Raw genomic sequence first — 21,901 nt, forward strand, 5'->3', positions numbered from 1 at the left:
CTCTTCTGTAGTTTCCCTTCCATTAATCTTTGCATGTGCAACTTTGAACAACAATATGTCTTCACGTTGACCTGTTACTCACTTTCAAGATATATGTCGTCCTTATAATATTTACAAAATGGAATTCAACTATAATCTAGCTATGTAATTAATTTCATGAAACCCATGTCTTAATCATGTAGTAAGCTTTAGAATTAAGAACTCCGGCCGCCTCTGTACAATATATGCTGTGTAGGGTATATATACATGCATCACATCATGTATCTTGCTAGCTAACTATTTCACTGATAAAAACAGTTAATTTCAATATGGATCATGACCTAGTCGAAGCTCCAAGTCCACTTCATCGGCTTTGTTAACTCCCCTCTTCCTTCTGTCTTCCTGATCTGCATGCATGGGGCCAATTCGAAGGCTTAAATTTGCGCTCAAAAGTTCCTGGTTCATTCTCCAGGACTGGGACCTTGAATCAGACAAATCACTCTGACGGAAAGTTGTTGCTTGTGGGTGTCTAGAGCCTGATGCTGATGGCTGAAAGTACATTTGACAGTTCTTCTGCACCTCAAAAGCTGGGAAGTTATAGTTTGATGGATCGCATGGAACCGGTACTGAAATGAAACTAGAAGGGATGTTATCCTCGTCCGATTTATTTGAAAACGAAGGGCCGCTTGTGTGTTGCTTGGGCGCCTTGACTCGATCTTTGCGGTGTATGTTCATATGCCCTCCCAAGGCCTGCGCGTTGGTGAAGCCCCGCTTGCAGAATGAGCATTTGTAAGAGCGTTTGGTACTGCTCATGTCAGTATCTTTGACTTGCTGATCTATTCCATCGTTCTCTTCGCTTGAAGACTCCGAGCCTCCTTGCTTGCCTGATTCCATGCTGATCAGAGACCTGGCTTGTTATGAAGTACTGAAAGGAGAAATACAGATTGGATCGAATCACCCGGACAAATTAGATCAGTTCTTTCTGTTTGTATTAGAATAGATCTTTAGCTAGCTAGAGATGAGAGGGAGAGATCAAAACTAGAGGGAAAAGTACTAGGGTTTTATGAAGAGGATCGAAGAAGGTTTCAAAGGAGGTGAGATAGAGACAATAAGAAGACATTGGCTTTGCCAGTGTGGCTTTTTGTTGGATTTACATTAAGGGAGATAGTTTTGGCGTATGCTTGACGACTTTTTGCACTTATAGCCGGCGCTGTAATGGAGCTATCCTTGGCGATCTTTGTCTAATTTCTCTCTCACCTTTGATTCGGATCTGATTTTTGCACATGATGTACTTATTCTCATTGAGAGGTTTTCTTGGTGCATTTTTTTTTTTTAAATTATTTTGGAACTGTCCATGATCTCCAAGGCTCTAATACAGCAAACAAGATTGTTCATGCGAATTAGCCATTAAGAGAAAGCATGGCATGGTAAAAATGCATGGTCCAGTCTATTATATTTAATACTTAGGCATATATGGGATCGATGGTAAAGGGTACTGAGAAGGAATTGAATGCTTAGGGATTGATCTTGCATGGGTTCGAATCTTGTCAAATAGTGGAAAAAAGAAACATGTGAAACCAGTCATTTATTAGTTTTAAACTGCAAACATGGCTTGCCAAATTTAGTCTGGCTACTGCAGCTAGCTAGAACTAGGATCGCGGGGTTTCATGATTTCATCCCCATTATATGAACGCATTATATCTTTATCGTTTACATGTGATAATAATTCTTGCAGCTGAGAGATCAGGCGATGTTGATATGCTAAAATTAAGATGAATGTGAACAAGAAAATTATCAGATCATGAAGCCATGCATGCATAAAACCGTGTTGATCATGATACATATAAACGTAATCGTTTTTGTCAGAAATAATCCTTTTAGTTATAAAATTTTAATCATAAAAGCTCATTTTTCTTGTAATATATGTACACAAAATTAGTGTACCACTTCCACATGATAATCAGCTTCCATATTAAGCTAAATATATATATATGTGATGACCTATATATATAGTACTTGTTGTTTTACCCAAGTACTACTTACTTAATTTATGGCTGTAGCTACGATATTCTTTTGTCATAAGTGAAAGCCTTTAATAAAATTGGAATACTGTTATCTTTTTATTTTTTATTTTTTTAATCTATTGCAATTACCCCTTCAATTGTTTTTATTTTTTGAACTGAAAAATCTCTACCATATTATATGTACGTCTTGTAGGCGGCCCTGCGAAAAGCGCGTTTAATTAGGTGGCATCAAATAATTTAATTTGGCCTAATTGATCTCTGAATTGATTAAGATAATATATAATATTTATATCATGAGTGCTTAATTAATTAATAGGAGGGGACGGCTACCGTTTTCAAGTTTTTAAATTTCCTACCTAGAAATAATTAATTATATTAATTATCATGATATATTTATCGAAAAGAAAGAAACTTGTACAGATGGAAGAAGGGCGTCAAATATGACAACTACTCGACCGATCCAGTGCTGTGCAGTGAAAATATTGCACTGCCAATTCATCCTTGACTGGCCTCTAAAACATAAATTATAGTTAATTTTAAGGAGGTTTGATCCAACCTAAGTCCAACCAATTTCATGCATGTTTGCATGATACAATTCCCAGTTATCAGAATTTCCAAATAGTCCCAGGAGACTGTAGTTTATTATACTGGGCTAGCTTGGACTATTAAACTCCTGGATATCCAAATTCCGATCCGTTAAAAAGGGCCCAGCTCAGTAAAGAGAAATATAGTTTTGAGGGCCTTGGATATATATATATATATATATATAGTCCCCTCGAACCATCATCATTTCTTTTGTGTTGTGAACATCAAATTATCAAATTTCTTATTTAATCATTCGAGTTGTTAACTTTGATGGCTAGGTCAAATATCTAAGAGTACTTGGCTCAATTGCTAAAGACCTTACTCTTGGGTATTATATATACTCCCTAGATATATAGTTTGAATATAATTATTATCATTTGTGCCAAAAGTTTAAATTAATGGAAAATATGTAAATTTTATTATTTGTATTATATTTTTAACACTCCCTTTACGTGAGGGCCAAACCCTCCCTCAATGAGTGGGCCTAATACAGGAAATACTTAATTAAATGGGATAGAATGTAGCGTCAAAATTCAAACTCAACATCTCTATTTTGATACCATGTAAGATCATCACTTGTCCCAAAAGTTTAAACTGGTAAAAATAAGTAAATTTTATTATTTGTATTATAATCTTAATGGTTTGGATCTTTGGATAAAAATTACAAATAATTTATAGGGATCACATCTTATTATATGAAAAATCAATAAGTTATTTAATCCATATCACGACGTGAGCACGGTACATACATGGGTATGAAAATTAGCCAAATAAGAACATATAGGCTTGTTTGGATTTAGAAATGGGATGAAATGATTGTTTTGAAACTTAAATAAAATATTATTGTTAGAATATTAATTTTATTATTTTGATATTTGAAAATTTTGAAAATTTTATTATATTTTGTATGAGAATTTAAGAAAGTTATAATGATGAGATGAAATGAAATATTTTTTAAATCTAAATGAGTTCGATCTCGATCCAGATCCAAAGTTATATACTCACCACCATCACGTACAATTTTTCCGCCGACCATGCATCAGAGACATTGAACATCTTTCCTATTGAATTTAGCTTTCAGCACAAGTGTTTTCTTTCTGCCCAATCTAGAAAGGGGTTCGGCTAAAAAAAATATAAAAAACACGCATGAACATTCAAAGAAAATGGGCATATTATGAGGTGATCAATCATTGACAAAAAATAAAAATAAAAATAGAAAAATGAACTGAACATGTACGTACCGCATAATTACGAGTCTCGATCTTACGTACAGCTAGCATGCATTATCAGAAAACAACGTCGACTTCTGTGATCACGCGAGCCAAATCGAAAATTACGCCACCGTTTTTGTATATGTTGTACAATGTATATGTTGTACAATATATTTAAAAGCGAACATTAATGATTATATATCATATGCTATACATGCTTAATTTGGTCGAAAACCAGCTAATATATAACGTAAGAATTAATATTACAGGCGTGCACGACTAGTAATTACTGTCATCATTGTTAATGTTGTTTCCTTTTTTTTCTTTGTTTTGCAGCCGGTTTGAAAATCTTGGGGCTGGACCAAAATCCCTGGGTGCCTGACTTGGTTGGCTTCGTTCTGGGATCATATGATCTTGACTGCCCAGAATTTCTGTCAGCTCAGTTCATGTACTGATTAGGATGGAATTAATTGCATTGAACTGATTGGAATCATATTTTGTCATCTTCCCCAATTCTACATATATAACTGGCTTTTGATTGCAACCATTGTGGGTCTCTTTCCTACAAATTTCCAAAATACCAAAAATACGTCATGATATTTTTTGAGTTTTTTTTATTATTATTATTATTGTTTTGACCTTTTTAGTCTTATATCTCAACTCTTTGATGAAGTATATATGGCATTTTGTCAAATGCCTATGATCTGATTGGCATAACCCTCAATCTTCAAAATAGAGATTTGGAATTCAAAACCTCACTTCTTCAAATATATCAAAAAAAGTATATATCGCATCTCAACTCTAGTGCATGCACCCATCAAATTTCTTTATTTTCTGTGATGGGAAGTCTAAAATTCGGTTTGGCTGTTCAAATTTTTCATATCAAATACAAAATTTTCATCTCATCATTATAATTTCTCCAAATTTTTATATAAAATATAATAAATAATTCAATTTTTTCTTAAATTTTTCAAATTTCAAAATAATAATAATATTAAAATATAATATTTTAATATTTTATCTTAAAACTCAAAATTTTAATCTTACTATGTACCAAACCGAAACTAAGGCGAATATTAATTAATCAGCTCCACAGATCAGTAGTAATAAAGTCTGCATTTGAGGTATTTATATACTAGTAATTAATTAAGCAGGCTTTATCCTTTTCTTTAGATAAGGAGGATGATCAGCTAGACGACGTAATATATAACATGATCAGAACATAAAATTTACGGTAAAGATCTGATGATCAGTAAATTAACATCACAAAATTTAATAAGATGGCATATTTCTTTAAAATATGAGGCAGTAGTACTTTCTATTCATCATAAGAAAATGAAGGAAGAATAGAAGATGATGATCTTGAGGGTGCAAAAGTACATATATAAAAGATGATCGATCTAGAGATAATCGAGAGATCATGTGTAGGGTCGATCGACAAGGTCAATGAAGTCAAGATTATAACTTTAAAGGGGACAAATATTCTAAGTTGGAATAAATAGCTCAATTGAATATTTTTAGGAACACCATGACCAACGAAATGATAATAATAATAATTATAAGTTATTAAAGTGTCGTACAATTAATGCTTTGAAAAAGAATAAGGTCTATTATGAAAAAATTAATTAATTTTTCATGTAGATTTCATATATATTTATTCACTTTTTTTAACGTGGTTACATGATACTTGCACACTCACAACTGCAACTATTTAAATAGTTAACCATAGATTCAACCAAATTTGCAGCTTGAAATAGAACATGCAGACAGAGGGTCGCATGGACGACTGAGCCTTGGGGCAGGCCGGCCCCCTGGCTTCGTCACTGGAAAGCTGATCTAGAGAACATAAATAAGAGATGATTGCTTGGAATAAAACAGATGGGAGGTGCTTCATCTACCAAGAAAAGTCACCGAACTTTTGTATTGATAGTGTTAAAGTATTTGGTCTTTTTTTTTTTTTTTTTTTTAACTTTTTTTAACAGCATTTGTAAGGAAAATGGGTAAACTTCGTCGGTGGGTCTATCATTTTTCCTAAAACAGAATGGTCTAAGTTAGGAAAAGGGTGGTCGCATGGGCAACATATATAGCCTTGGGGGCAGGGAGAGAATATTGGATGTAGAGATCAACATAAACACGATTAATAAGAGATGACTGCTTGAACTAACACAGAATTATCAAAGTTAGGAAAAGGGTCGCATGGGGGGAGGTGCTGGCTTCGTCATTGGACATCAGATGATCTAAATTGAAGTTAACATAAACGATGATCTAGAGAACATAAAAGTTGAGATGTTTTCAGGGAAAATGAAAATTAAAAATGAATAGGCGCTCATGTTAATTAAGAGAAGATTCTGCAAGTATATGATCCCGCTGCTCATGTTGTAAATGGACCACGTACATAAACCAGAAAAGATATTCATGCCCAGCCATATTTATTTATTTTTTCAAATTCTTACGTAGCTTCCTGCAGCCTTCTTCATCCCTACTGCCCCTCTCTCTCTCTCTCTCTCTCTCTCTCTCTCTCTCTCTCTCTCTCTCTCTCTCTCTCTCTCGCCCAGTACTTTTTGGCTGATTAAGCTTATATAATGTGCATCGATCTCTTTTATTAAGAGCTTATTATTAAGTTACATATGCTAATATCTGACCCATTTTTAGACTATCTTAATGGTAAATATTCTTGGTTAAGCTGGGTACTGTACATTGAATTCTATTCGTAATTTACGGTACTGCACGTTACACATTTTGAATATATAAAAGGGATCGATGTTAATAATTCACAGTATTTCTGAATATATATCTACTGATAAATATATATATATACACATATATAATGAAGACTGTCGAATCATGCTTGGTTATTGTCCAATATTGTCCTGCCTCGTGTGTATACTTTTTTATCATGATCATGTGTAAGTACCCTAACTCATATATTTATTTTTTTCACCGAAAGAAATTCATATGAACATTTTACATTATTGCTAAGTAAATGAAAGTACGTACATGAAAATCATAGCTAGCCATGTGATGTCAGGGTACGTACGTATCGTTGAAATTATGCAAGCACGATCAACTGAAAGCTGTGAAGCAAAGGGGCCGGAATGAGTGAATAAAGAAATGAAGTGCATGTGAATTTCTCTCCTCCAATCTCTCTAATTCCATTATACAACAAAAAATATCACTTCCACACCTTCCCCTTCGTCTCAATTGTCTCCCCCTCCTTTCTCTCAACTTTCACCCTCCACGTGTGAGGACCCCATTATCATCAGTACAACCTAGCTATAACTAACATGCATGATTGATCCCATGGTTTCTAATTCCAACCTTCATTCACAAAATCCAAAGAGATCATCGATATTGTAAATGAAAGAAGCAGAGGCCTCTCAAAACCAACAGTTGTCCGTGTCATACTCTTAATTAATTCACTTACGTAGTCTTCATATATATATATGAAGTATGCATGAAACATCATTTTTTTCCCCCTCTTTGGTGTGTTCTTGTACTGGCACGGTCGACCTCTGTTTAGGTAGAAGCTGGATTCATAGTCACGCAGCGATTAGATGCATGCTTTGCCACGAAGAAAGCATGCAGTAGATCATTGAAAGCCCTCCATCCCCTGATCCCCCACAAAATTAGGCGAATGATTCATTTGTAATATCATAAAAATAAAGATTAAGAGAGTGATTTTTTTCTTTTTTTATAGGATAGGATTTCAAATACAAATTTTCATCTAGAGAATCTGGTCATATGTCATGAGTCTATTAAACTCTTAATTATATAGACAATAATTCAAACATGAGAACATTGTACAAAACAAAAAAAGAGGGCATGGCAGTACTGTTGCAGCATGTAACATTACTGTTCATGTATACTTTCCAACATGTTTCTTTATTAAAAAATAATAATTTTTTTATATAAATCTCATTTTTAATTTTTTTTAAAAGAATATACAAAACTTATATATCATTATATATATATAATTATCTCGAGGAACTTGTACGTACCTTCATGATTCTTAGTGCATGTGGCCACGTGTGAGATTTACATATATATATATATACACACCTTAATTAATTATCTCACTTAATTACATTTATTAATGTTCTCTTGGAGCAATATTATATATATATATATATATATATTTATATAAACACTGCTTCCTTTGACCAATTACTAATTAGAAGTTTAGAACATATATATTTCAAAGGCTAAAATATTTCATGAATTATCTTAGCCCTGTCCTCTCTCTAATTCCCGCCTGCCGGTTCAAGCTAGTTCAGTCGCCGATCGAGTAGCCCTGTCCGGCCGACCGGCGGCTGATGCTTGGTACCTATATATATATATAGGTAATCGGTAGTACTGTTTTTTTTGGGTAGCAATAATTAATTCAATTTGGTTAAATTAGCTGGAAACTACGTAGCTAGCGAGAGCAGATCTAGTGGCGTGGTTTGCAAATATTACTACTGCTACGTGGGAAAGACAACAGAGTTTGGGGTCTCTCAGTTTTCTGAAATGCTTCGAACTCACTTAAAAGTCTCATTCCATTTAAGGAAAAGCCATCATGGCATTTGACGGCCAGGCTTTGCCGCGAACATGCAAATCATCAGATTTTGGGAAAAAATAAAAATAAAAGCATTCAGTCTCGGCCCACTGGTGTATCATACATATGGCAACCATGGTAGTACTCTAAATTAATAGTGTAACCACAGACATGGATCATGGTGCATAAAGATTGCTTAAATATATCATCATGTATCTCCATGTAAGTTTTCATGCAATTTGTTCTTGATTTACTTTTGTGTTTTGTACTGACTATATGTCAAAGAGATAGTACTATAACTATGCAAATCATGTTTCTTTATATATGAAATGTATGTATATATATGTTGGCTTGGGACAAGATGGATACTTTTCTGAAAGCAGAAACGATCATCTTTTCATAAAGTGTGCCGTGAACTAACATACGGTACTCTTTGTTTGCAATCTCCAACGAAAACCTTGATGATTAATTGTGTACTAGTTGGCACAAAGGCTTGCAAGCATACATGCAAGTACTCTTTTGGGTGGTTTTTTGAAGTTGTCCACTTGCGTTTCTCTCTTACGTTGGCTGCTATGAAGAAGTTGGAAAATGACAATCTGGCATAATTATTAGGCGCTCTATAATAATCATAAAGGAGATACATATTAATGATATGCTAATTTCATCATTATATATTAATTATAAATTGCGAAACATAAGATATATATATTCATGATCAGGCTTCTACAGATCAGCAATCTAGTTCCGGTTGATCCAGGACCAAGATCAGGGAAATAAGCTTTCCCTAGTCTCAACCGACGAGCTAGGGCGCTGTTTTAAGAAATCCACCTTTAGCTAGATTGGTAATTGTTTGCTTGGTTGTGGCTAAAACAACCTAGGCGGTCGGCCTCTTGGTCAATCCAAATATATCTTGCCTAGCTAGCTAATAGCTAGCATATATATTTTTTTTCCCCTGTAACTTAATATAATTATTTGGCCACATACTAATTTATTTATCAATACCATATATTATATCCACGTAGGTACGAAAGCATCATCGTGCAATCTCACTCGTACACGTACGACAACTATGATCTTAATTCATTTCTATCTACCATAATATTGGTGCATGCTAGCTTCTGACACCACCTTAATTATATAATAAATTGGCTGCTAACAAAGCGACGTAGCCAGATCGATCGGATGCGAAAACCTTTAATGCATATTTCTTTAACCTCGTGATCTTCTTCTATATATTAATTAAAAAACAAGTACTTCATTGATCTCCTAGTAATCCAGCTACGTACTTGGAAAAATCACCTGAGAGGCACTCGACTAAAGTAATTTTAATTACTTTCTGCGATTCTAAGCAAGCAATTAGCCAAGTTTATGTTGTCATGGAATAGCTAGCTAACCTAACAATTAGATGCACAAACCAACAATAACAACATGAGGAAAAGTTCTCGTCTATCGGGAATAAACAAACGTGATGTGATGACATCAGTCAAACAGAACTTAAAGCCGAATCCTTGCAATGAAGACAAAAGAAAACAACAGATCTGATTGATCGAATGGCAACGTCTATTTCAATCTCTTAGCCATATTATACGTAAGAGATTGAATTGAAAATAAGTTCAAAAGATCGAACATGTACGTACGTAGTAGTACTTTAGGAAATTATTGGCAATACATATATATAAGGGCCCATGCATAAAAATATAGGAAGTACATGATGATGCCAAATACATTGGAAAATACGTTGTTCAGATAAAAAAATATTATGCATATTACATCTCGATCGCTGTTTGGTCTTCTCAGAATCTCAGATGGTAAATTGGTGCAAGTAGCCAAGGATTGCAAAAAAAAAAAAGGAATTCTGAGAATGTTCATCCAATATCTAAGAGCATCCCAATCGAAGTTCCAAATCTATATCTTCCTTTGAGTCACTGAGGATACCGATCTCCAAGTCTAATCTGACAATCCCAGGCTTCTTGAAAATCTTGCACCCGTCCCCTTTCTTGAACCCATCAAATTCTTCGCCCCCACGATATGATTTTTCACTCTTCATATTAGTTAAGTCCATGCCTTTTGGAATTGAAGAGTCAAATAGGCTACCTGCAACTAGAGTACCCCATTTTTTCCCGTCACTCAGGGAAGCAGAATATGGTAAAGTTGATGACGAAAGAGGAGAAGAAATTAAAGAAGGTAAAGGAAAAGAGAATGGTGTAAGCCTTCTTGACTGAGATGATTGTGATGATGATGATGAGGATGAGAACTTAGGGTTAGGGTTAAGATTAAGAAAAGGATGCTGACCGTCCCTTGGGGGTGACTGCCTCAGCCTGGCTCTGTCTCTCCTATGGACGTTCATATGGCCACCCAGAGCTTGAGCAGATTTGAATTCTCTTTTGCAGAAGCTACATGTGTAAGATCTCGGAGGCCATGAAAACCCATTAACATAATGATCTCCGTAGCTTTGGCTACCACAGTTCACTGAATCTTTTGGCACGCTGTTATTGTTGTTGATGGGGTCTTTAATGGCTCTAGTGCCAAAACTACCATCTTTCAAACTGTTGCTCAAGCTGTTCTTCCTCTCCATGGTTGCTTTTGATTCAGTTCAGACCTAGCTAGCAGGATCAAAAAGACAATAGCAGTTAGCTCACATCATATAATTATTCAGGAAAGAGAACAGTTAAAGGAACACCTGATCTCTCAAAAGTTGAGAGAGAGAGAGAGAGAGAGAGAGAGAGAGAGAGAGTTAATTGGAGGCTGACCTGGAGAAAAATGTTGATGACAGAAAATTAGATTGTGAGAATTTTAAGGAGTATCAATTTGAAGTTGCGGCAAAGCCCATCAATTACCAACGGAGGGTACCACTGAAATATCCAAAATATTGTGGCAATTACTTACTACATATGGAACCTCGGCCTGCCAGAGTTATACCTTTTTGCCAAATCTAGCAAATCCTTCACTTCTCTTTGATTTGTATCCAACTACAATAATGCATGTTTAACAGCTCTAAAGAAACTAAAGAGTGGGACCAGATGAGGCGGTCATTATGATGAGCTTGAGTATATGTCGGACCCTGATTGGCTGATGTCAGTCAAAGTCAGAGAGAGAGAGAGAGAGAGAGAGAGAGCACCTGATAATTTCCAGCCAATCTGTTGTTGAAATTTGTTTCTTTCTTCTTTTTTGTCCCCACTTCGATGAAAAAGTAAGTCACAGAACAAGATTAATTAATCTTGAACACGTAATTAATGCATACAAGAAAATCAAGCATGTTCTAAGAATATAATTCTCTGATCATGATCAGTTAGTACCCTTCGACAATAAGTAATAAGAGTACCACAAATTATGATAATCACCATTGCTAATTTCCTAATTCTGAAGGTTACCAACTTCAAAAGGGTTAAAACCCTCTAAAGGGATGCATGCACTCAATGGTTGGGATATGCTAGAGCACTAAATTTAGTTTTAAAACATGCATTCAAACATGGGCTACTTCTGTTTTCCCTTAATTAAATTATATAGTTATTGTCTCTCCGGTATCATATTTATGGCCAACTCTTCTAATCAATTAAACAAGCTTTGTCATATGCATGGTACTTGATCCAATTAACAAAATGTGAAGTTGCTAATCCAACTACAAGCTGTTTTGCACACCAAATTAATTTCTTGAGGGATAAACTCTATATATTATATATATTATGTTTGCATGCATGTATATATAGTGAATGGAACAAATTTGTGAAAACGACTTGTTGCAGATAGAGTACTCCTACTCCCTACATAAAGATATCATTTCAACTTTGAGTACACTCGCTTTAAGTCATGTCAACGTAACACATTAAAGCAACCCTCTAAAACTGAAAGCAAGTCTCAGGTCCCTTTGACAATATTCTACTATGTTGTTAGGTTTGTAATTGTACACCTTTTAATTCCTTTCGGCGAGCTAAAAGATGACATTTTCAATCATTCAATGAAGCTTTACGTACGTACAGCCTCATTATTCCATAGAAAGTAAATCCCAGTGAGTCAGTGCACCCAAGATTTTGCTTTACCATTTTCCGGCCGAAAATAGAGAGAGCTTTATCAGTCAGTCCGTTTAGACAAAAGATCTTCTCCACATTCAGCCCAGATTCAGTCAGAGACATCATCACTAGCTGCCAATTAGATGCAACCATGCAGTGCAAAATCTGGTTGTGGTTTTATAAGGTTCAACAGCCGAAGATGCAGGGTTTACCCGCAGTTGCGCGCACAAGGTGTCTTGTCGTCTCTTCTACCCAAGCTTCATTATATAGATATAAATTATATAAAATAATGATCACTGTGTCTATTTTTATCTCTAACCTAGAGACACTGAAGAAAGAGAGGGCATAGATCACCAAATGAGGTTTTGCTAATTGGTGGACGAGAATAAAAAATGCCTTTGTTGCATGCTGTCTCATCAACTTTGGAGAAGGTACTCTACCCGATAGTCTGGAGCAAAATACATAGTTGTGACTAAATGGGTTAATTCTTAAACATATTGTTATCCTCTTATCAATATCGTGCTGCCAAATATAGACAATATTTATTATCAATTTATAATTACCATGTTACTAAAATACATATTTTCGCTGACTTTAATCTCAGTTCAGCGTTACAAGTACTTACCCAAGGGAAATACCCTTTTGCATCAAATCAACACGTACGGCACTCTAAATTCGATTGCTTATTTCATCGTATTCTGCCAAAATTAAAATATAACACAATACAATATATCATAACCACACGAGTTCGACAGGTAGTGCCTGTAACTTCATTTAACTGAACTTTTCTTCTCACATAATTAAACAATTTTCTTAAGAGCTTATAAAAACGATAATAACAAAAAACATGTACGTTGGTTGAGATATCTTTAGAGCGAGGGCAAGGGACATAATTGAGGAGGATATAAAGTTCATCTTCATACCCGCTTCCCCTAATTTTAATGATATTGGACGTTTGCCTACTTGAATCTAAGCCCATCAAGTTCTGCTCTTTCAGTCCAGCCCATATTTCTATACAATCAATCATAAGCTCACGAAGAATGCATGGTACAGCTCAGTCCCCTAGGATTCTTTCAGGAAAGGAGAGTGCTAGGGCAATTGAGAGGATGCCGACATTGCTCATTAGGGGCGGGGTATCCGCACCTCAAGGGCGGGCTGCTGCCCGTCTAGGAGCATTCCAGGGGAGGCGGGAGACGGAAAGGCTAAGCCCCTATCCCGGATTTCCCTTGCTCCACTCCGAATATATATAATATATATTATATAATAATACACTATATATTGTTTTATAAATGAAACGGCAATGTTTTGTTCATGACAAAACGATGTCGTTTCATTAAGTGAGTTAATTCCCTGTTTTATTTATGACAAAACAACGTCGTTTTATTAAGTGAGTCAATTCCCTCCCCTCGGGCCCCCCTTTCTTTTCGAACACTCTCGTCTCTCAGAGTTCTCTCTCCACCTATCTCTCTCTTAGTCGCACTCTCGTTCTCTCCTCTCTCTCTCTCGCAAACTCGCATGATGCACGATATCTAAATTCAAGTATCCTCTCTAGTCGTTGCAGAGGTAAGACTCTGCAACCCAGTTTGGCAATTTCTCCTCTTTTTTTTTTTTTGGGTTTTGATCGGAAATTAGAGGAATGATGGTTTTAATTGGAGATTGATGATGAAAATTTTTGAATTTGTGTTGTGAATTCGTGGATTGTGATTGTGCATGTGTATTGTATTTGTGAATTTATTTTTTTTTCCTGTAGTTTTTATTGTTTAGAAAACCCTAAATTAATTTAGAATTGAAAACTCAAAATCCCTATATCAATTAGGGTTTCGGATTGGAACCCTATATTAGGGTTCCAATCCGAAACCCTAATTTTATTTAGGATTAAAACATTAAATTAATTTAGGAGTTTTAATTGAAAATAAGCAGATGCTCATAAACTATATTTTAAATGTTCAAGTCTCATGACACTAAATTTGTAGAAAAATATAGTTTTATTATATTTTTGTTTGACTGAATTTAGAATTATGGAATAATGTTATAACCATTCTATGAGGTTCATCATTAAACAAAATCTTATACTCGTGGACCTCTCTTCATTTTGACAAAACTTGAGGGCCTGAGGCTAAACGGATTCAAAATCTTGCTTGGCACCATTAATAATATTAATCTCAAGCCAAATTGAAAAAGTTCTTCTATTTGGCTTTTGTTTACCACCTTATTTTGGATTAATATGATCTTATTTCTTTTAATCTTGAGTGGATCCAAATTAGTTCTTTGAATTCTCTAGTGTTAAAATATTCATATTGCTACGAAAAAAAAAAAATTAGAAGAAATACAGTACAACTTGACTTTCAACAAGTCTTAAAGTTTTTCGAAAACTATGCCACCAATTATTAACTTAAAGAAATTTAGATTGACATTATTCTGTTAAAAATTATACCTAGTATATGGAATGTTAATCCATCTATATATAGAAATGGGAATATAAGAATTAACCAATTTATTATCTAATTCATATCTGCCAAGTTGAACTATACTACATAATTGGTAGAAAAACAAAGGTTTGATTTTTATTGCTGTTTTTTCTAGTGCCCCACTTCACTAGCAAATTAAGAATGGCTAGCAATCTTTACCGAAATCTTACCTTTTTTTTTTTTTTTGTCATTCTACAGTTTAATGTGTTAGCCCTTTTATTGAAAGTTTATATTATCACAATTATGCTAAATTTTATGTGCTTAAATCAATGATTATAATATTTAAATAAAAAAAAAACTACACGATTTAACCATTAATACTAATATTTATTGTTTTCTAAAAAACTACTAATATTTATATTTTTTCACAAATATTTATGCATTTTTAATTTTACCATTTTAATTCATAATACTTACGGTTACAATTTTTTTTATAGTTTTTTTTATTTAGTGATTAAGAAAATGTTGCTTAATAATATTGTAATTTTTTTAAAAAAATATTTAAAAATATTAAAAAATAAATTGGTTTTAATTATTACACTTTGCCTTGTGTTTGATTGCACTATGTTTTTTTATTTTTATATATATATACTTTTTATGTTTTGTGTTGAATTGTACTTTGAAAAATTTTTATTGTGTTGAAGAATCAAGAATGTCTTCTCAAAGGGATCCAGATTTCAGTTATAGCTCTCCTGCCCCAGCCAATACCCCTACTCCATAACCTAACCCTACTCCAACCCCTAAGGAGAGTACACATTGTCCTGCCCCTAAGCCCACACAGGACAAGAAACCTGTGTCCATAGTTTGGTCTCATGACTTTACCAAACTAGAGGATAGTGACCCCAATAATCCACAAGTTAAATGTAATCACTGTGAAAAATATATGGATGTCACTATAGGAAACATGGTACATCCCAACTGAATGTCCATTTAGAGGAACAATGCAAGAAAAGTCTAATATTAAAATTCTTAGTAGAGAAGAGTCAATTTAGACTAGATATTGGATTAAGAAAAATGGAAAATGGGAGTAGTGGGGTCGGGGGTCCAACGTTGAAGAGGTATACGAAGTATAATCCCGATAAGTGTAGAAGAAAGTTAGCTCGTACGATTGTCATGGACGAGCCGTCTTTTCATTTTGTGGAGGGTAAAGGGTTCCAAGAATTTGTCCAATAGTTGGAACCGAGATTTACGTTTGCTTCTGGCCACATTGTGGCAAAGGATATTAGAAAGATGTACATAAAATATAAAGATGTTTTTAAGGACTAATTGGCGGGTTTGGTAGTTTGCCTCACTACCGATACTTGGACTTTTATTCAAAATATGAATTACATGTCGTTGAATGTGCATTTTATTGATTTTGATTGGGTTCTGCACAAAAAGATTATTAAATTTTATCAAATAATTGATTATAAGAGTGAGACGATTGAGAAGGCCTTGGAGGCCGCAATAAAGTAGTGAGAGTTGGTACGAGTTTTGACTATTTCGGTTGATAATGCATCGTCTAATGATGTTGTCTTAGGATATCTAAAGAATTATCTTAAATATGAAAATAAGACATTATTGAGTGATGGATATTTGCATGTTAGATGTGTTGTACATATTTTGAATTTAATTGTGACTGAGGAGTTGAAAGATATTGATGACTCAGTTGCACGAGTTAGAATGACTGTGAAATTTGTGAGGTATTCTCCTTCCAGATTAGAGAAATTCAAAATTGTTGCAAAAACTGCAGGCATAACATCGAAGAAGGGTCTTTGTACTAATGTTCCTACTAGATGAAACTCAACTTTCTTGATGTTAGATGCGACCCAAGAATATAAGGCAGTCTTTCAATTATTGGGTGATAAAGATATTTAATATGTCAAATAATTTGATGGGCACGGGGATTAGGAAAGCCTAATGATAATGATTGGGTGGTAGTTTTTACTTTTGTTTATTTTCTCGAGCTTTTTTACGATGTCACATTAAATATATCTGGTTCTTTATACCCTACATCTCATGAGTTTTGTTAACAAATATGTAGGATGAAAGAAGAATTAGAAGACATGCGTATGGGTTCCAATGAAATGATGAGAGAGATGATAGTGACCATGATGCTAAAATATGATAAGTATTGGAGAGATTTGACTAAAATGAATATTTTGTTATATGTGGTTGTTATTCTTTACTCCCGTCTGAAAGTTTCAGGCATGTTATATGGTTTGAGATTTGCTCACGATCAGGCATGGGTTGATCTTATTGGTGAAATGGCTCGAGATACCCTAGCTAGATTGTATGATGAGGTTAATGTAATTAAGGGTGGTACTACATCTAAGACATATACATCTACCCAACGCCTCCTACAGACACCGTGACCGGGCCTCCTACAAAGAAGTGTAGAATGCCGTAGACTAAGACTCTCATATAGAATCTCACACTAGTCTATCAATCTACGGAGGTGGTTTCAAAGTTAGGCAACTATTTATCAGCGGATATAATTCAAGATGATGATAATTTCGATATATTAGGATGGTGGAAGACTACAACAAAGAAATATCTCATCCTTTCTGAAATTGCCCGCTATATTTTAGCCATCTCTATTAGTACCGTTACCTCAGAGTCAGCCTTTAGTACCGAAGGGCGCATATTGGATCATTTTCGTAATTCATTGTCTCCTACAATTGTGAAAGTATTGATATGCACACAAAATTAGATGATAGAAAATGATATTCATGTTCCAAATATTTTAGATTTTAAGGAGACCGATGAAGAGAAGAGTGGTAATCAGTCTGGATTTGGATCACCTAGTAATTGTTTTTATTTTATTATTTTGATTTATTTATATTCATTTCGATTTCATCGGTATTGATTTTAATATTAATTATTGTAACAACACATGAAACGACGTTTAGCTTCACTGCAATATGAATATGTGCTAAGCCCAGGCCGGCCCAAGTATCACAGTCAAAGACAAACTACAACTCTCTCTTTAAAATATTCAAAATTTGAATTATTTGTTCATATTATATATTCAATAATTTGTAATGTTTATAAAATGTCCTTTGGACACTTTTATGTTTGTAATTGTTTAGCCTTTCAATTTTGTAATAGCTTAATTATTATTATTAGTTTATTAAATATTAGACTAGTAACTTTTATTCATGTAACTTTTTTTTTTTAGTAGACTAGACTAACTAGTAATTATTAGCTATAAAATCAACTTTTATTCATGTAACTTTTTATTTAATCTCATTTTTTAAATTTTTTTTTTGACTTATAATTTTTTAAGCTCAAAATGGCCTAGAAACTTTTTTGGACCTAAAAGAAAAGCTTGTGAGCCATTTTAAGCTCATTTCAGATGTTTCTAGGCCAAAAAGGGCCCAAAAGCCGCTTCTAGGCCTAAGGCCCAGTAGGGGGTGTGGGGGCAGATGGATTGTGTGACGCCCCCAAATTCTGTTTGGGATCGGACGGACATTTGAAACGTCGAGACATGCAACACAAGGTTACATGCCCCCGTTCATGACATATAAGATGCAATATTCCTAACATGCATCTAACAATATGCAATATTCGCAGCGGATAAATTTTTTTTTTTAGCAATACTATGCACCAAATTGAAAATATCCCAAATGCTTAAAACATACTTCATACATAAAAATCCATTGAACTAAGATCACAACACTAGTCCAAAATGGTTATGATCCAAAAAGTAGTAGAGATGCAACTCAATCGTACAAGTAGTAATTTACGTTAATTACTATATCAACATTTATGTCGCACTGTCACTTAGTCAACTGTGTCTAGTTGATCAGCTCCTAATTCTCCTTCAGATCCTGTAACAAGATCTACCATTCGGGGGGAATGGTAGTTGGGACTACCAAAATGAGATTTGATTACAAATCTCAGTAAGTTAACAAAAAACTTCCACACAAGCTAATGATGCATGGATGACAGTAAAAGCATAAATGCATAATCAAATTCATAAGTAATTAAAGTATAACTTAGAGTACAACACAACATAATTGACATAACTTAAATTGAAACATGAACTGAACTTGACTTGACATGAACTTGATCTGAAACTTGACTTAACATGAACTTGCTTTGAAACTTGAATTAACATGAAAAATACATACTCCACAGTTGTTGTGACCCCATGTATTTTACGTGTAAATACATACTCCACAGTTGTTGTGGCCCCATGTATTCTACGCAAACTTGACTTAACATGAAAAATACATACTCCACAGTTGTTGTGGCCCCATGTATTATAGGAATAAATACATACTCCACAGTTGTTGTGGCCCCATGTATTCTACACAAACTTGACTTAACATGAAAAATACATACTCCACAATTGTTGTGGCCCCATGTATTCTACGCATCACAATTGTAGTTAAATACATACTCCACAGTTGTTGTGGCCCCATATATTATACGAATAAATACATACTCCACAGTTGTTGTGGCCCCATGTATTCTACACAAACATAATGTACTCAAGATGAAACGTGACTGGAATACAAAAGGACTGAAGCCCTGACGTAACATAACGTGACTTGAACATAACTTGAAATACATGACCAACTTGAAATAGAAACATTTCGTAACATGGCATAACATATAATAGACAACATATTTAACATGACATATTTGCAACAGTGAATATTACATGACTTGACATACATGTAATAGATGGCATACTTAGCATGACGTACCTGTAATGTACAGTAATACATAACAGAATATATTATGTAACAGATAAAAATTGATGACAAAATAAATTCTGTATAATAGATAATTACGTGATAACTTGGCATGGCATGACATATATGATAACATACATACATACACTGTAGTTCCTTTACTTAGCACACATACATAGTAGACTGCTAGTAAGTTAAAAGCTAACTTACCTCGATCTCCGCGTTTCTTATTAAAACCTTAAGCGATCATGAGGAACTGTAATTAGTGATTCTAAAAGGTAGCACTAAATCACTAATAATTTGAAATATGGAAAAATACTAACTTAAAGAGTAAAATTTCTATTTTACTCTCTGCATGTAGGAAAATGACCGTTTTACCCATAACTTAAAGATTTTGCGTACTAACTCCAAAAGTCACCAAAATTTACATGCCTCATATAAATTTTATTCTCAATTCAAATATCAATTTAGAAAAATTTAAAACTAATCACAACTATTAAAACTCTATAGGGCCGAAATTCTCATATGCTATTTCTATTGATTTTTGTTTCCAACTTGTTTTGATCAACCTTTTGATCTATGACTTATAAATATGTGATCTTCAAACCAAACCATCACATGGTTTAAAAAGATGTCTTAAAACATATATAAGCTTCTAATTCAAGATCACATGGTTAAAAATTAACCAAAACATAAATTTAGCCAAGAATATCCACACTTTGGCTTATTTGAATATCTCTTTGCATAAAATTTCATATCTTTGAAACTAACATCAAATATCTTCAAAATAATAATATAACATGTATATAAGATACTTAGGATCTTCCAATAAAATTATTAAAATCATTAGAATAGGTTTAGACCACCAAAGAGTTAAACTTTCTCAAAACAGAAACTGTTTTTCCTTTTCCAGTTTCTAAGTTTCTAAATCTAAGAAAATCTTTCATCAAAACCTTTAATCATGCAAAAATCCTCAACCAATAGTCATATATACATGTTAACAATACTCCATAAAAATTTCGGACCAATATCTATCCATTAGCTTGGTCAAAAACTCCAAACTATAACATACTCTCCAGATTCACGCCCAAAATGACCTTTCCATGGTTAAAAATACTTTTTACTGACCAAATGACCATGGAATGATACGAAAAATACATCTACAGAAACTAGACTCAAAAAGGAACAACTTATATGAAGAAGACTTTATGATAAAACATTTACAAAAGCTTCGAAATGGGTGTGCAAAAGAATTCCTAAAAACTGTCCGAGAGAGAGTGTTTGGTATTCTTTCAATGGAAAGCATAAATGAAGATAATTTCGTGGGGAGGAGTGGCTGGAGATACTTGTGGATAAGATATGGAAGAGATGAGGCTGGAGTGAGAGTTAAGTGTAGGACTCTCTTACCGGAGTGAGAGTTGAGTGTAGGACTCTCTTACCTAATAATATCTACAAAAATCAACTCAAGATATTTTTACCCAATAATATCCACGAAATTAGCTTAAAATATTTTCTAAATGTAGAGTAGACTTGGAAGAGTAAGGTGGTTAAAATCTTTCCATGTGTATTTTAAATCTATGTTCTTAAGATATTTTCCAAATGTGTATTTTGCTTAGGTGTCATGATCTCACACCTTGATTTCCTTCACAATTCCATCTAATGGTTTCTCTTTGTGCTAAGTATCTAATACTATTCATTATGTGTGGTTAAGATCTTGCCAAGTATCCAAATAAAATTTCGCTAACCTAATTTGGACATTTCACACTGTGATTTTGAAAACAATGCGTTTAGTACGTTTACCGAGATTACTATTCACTCCAAAAATAAACGTAATAAACTTAGTACTGAAAAATCTTAAATATTCAATTAAGCCTAGTGGTGTAGACTATAATGTATTCTGATACTTCTAACTATCTCAAATAATTAAAATCGCATTTCTGGCACCATAGTGAGTGATAACACTAACTATGTTGACAGGCTAAAACCTATGCGATTAGTCGATTCGTGTAAACTTACGGAATTTTCACGAGGTTCTTAAGGTCAAAAGAAATTCCACAATTGAATTTCTAGCGGACTGTTACAGATTGCCCCTCCAATCCGCACCCTGTTATGCGGGAGGGGGTACCCTGCCCCCGGTGTGTGAGGGTGAGATACGAGGAGTGAATTCCTCATTCACCCCATGCAGGGACAAGGGGCAAGGAGAGATCTACCCTACATCATATGGTGCGAGTAACGCCCCTACTGCTCATGATAAGGTCATTTCACTTTCTTTTTCTTTCATTTTTTTTCTTTATATATATATTTTAATCTTTTTGAACATTTTAAAAAAATTCACATAATTTAAAAAGACTTATTTAATCATTAAATAAATTGAAAAAAAATGGGGACCTATTATCGGGAGGAGAAGC

The 21,901-nt window shown here is 34.1% G+C and overlaps 2 protein-coding genes across 5 annotated transcripts; both read right to left on the reverse strand.

Moving 5' to 3' along the window:
* LOC122295050 (probable transcriptional regulator RABBIT EARS) lies at positions 1-1,293 on the reverse strand. Its single transcript, XM_043104073.1, has one exon. It carries the CDS (start codon positions 871-873, stop codon positions 304-306), a length of 570 nt encoding a protein of 189 aa, XP_042960007.1. The 5' UTR covers positions 874-1,293; the 3' UTR covers positions 1-303.
* Positions 1,294-10,005: 8,712 nt separating this feature from the next.
* Positions 10,006-11,176, reverse strand: LOC122295058 (transcriptional regulator SUPERMAN-like). Of its 4 annotated transcripts, none has more exons than XM_043104109.1 (3): positions 11,084-11,166; positions 10,626-10,936; positions 10,006-10,427 (listed from the first exon to the last, which is right to left on the reverse strand). In XM_043104109.1, exons 2-3 carry the CDS (start codon positions 10,906-10,908, stop codon positions 10,210-10,212), a joined length of 501 nt encoding a protein of 166 aa, XP_042960043.1. In that variant the 5' UTR covers positions 10,909-10,936; positions 11,084-11,166; the 3' UTR covers positions 10,006-10,209. The 4 variants fall into 4 exon arrangements, with proteins under 4 accessions (XP_042960043.1, XP_042960035.1, XP_042960027.1 ...); XM_043104101.1 differs by having other exon boundaries at positions 10,006-10,433; XM_043104093.1 differs by having other exon boundaries at positions 10,006-10,932; positions 11,084-11,176.
* Between the last annotated feature and the right edge of the window lie 10,725 nt (positions 11,177-21,901).

Source organism: Carya illinoinensis, chromosome 2 (assembly GCF_018687715.1).
Source record: "Carya illinoinensis cultivar Pawnee chromosome 2, C.illinoinensisPawnee_v1, whole genome shotgun sequence".
NCBI lineage: Eukaryota > Viridiplantae > Streptophyta > Magnoliopsida > Fagales > Juglandaceae > Carya > Carya illinoinensis.

Bases quoted from the DNA above. Each gene is read 5' to 3' on its own strand.
- LOC122295050 (XM_043104073.1), bottom strand. From the start codon at position 873: ATGGAATCAGGCAAGCAAGGAGGCTCGGAGTCTTCAAGCGAAGAGAAC.
- LOC122295058 (XM_043104093.1), bottom strand. From the start codon at position 10,908: ATGGAGAGGAAGAACAGCTTGAGCAACAGTTTGAAAGATGGTAGTTTT.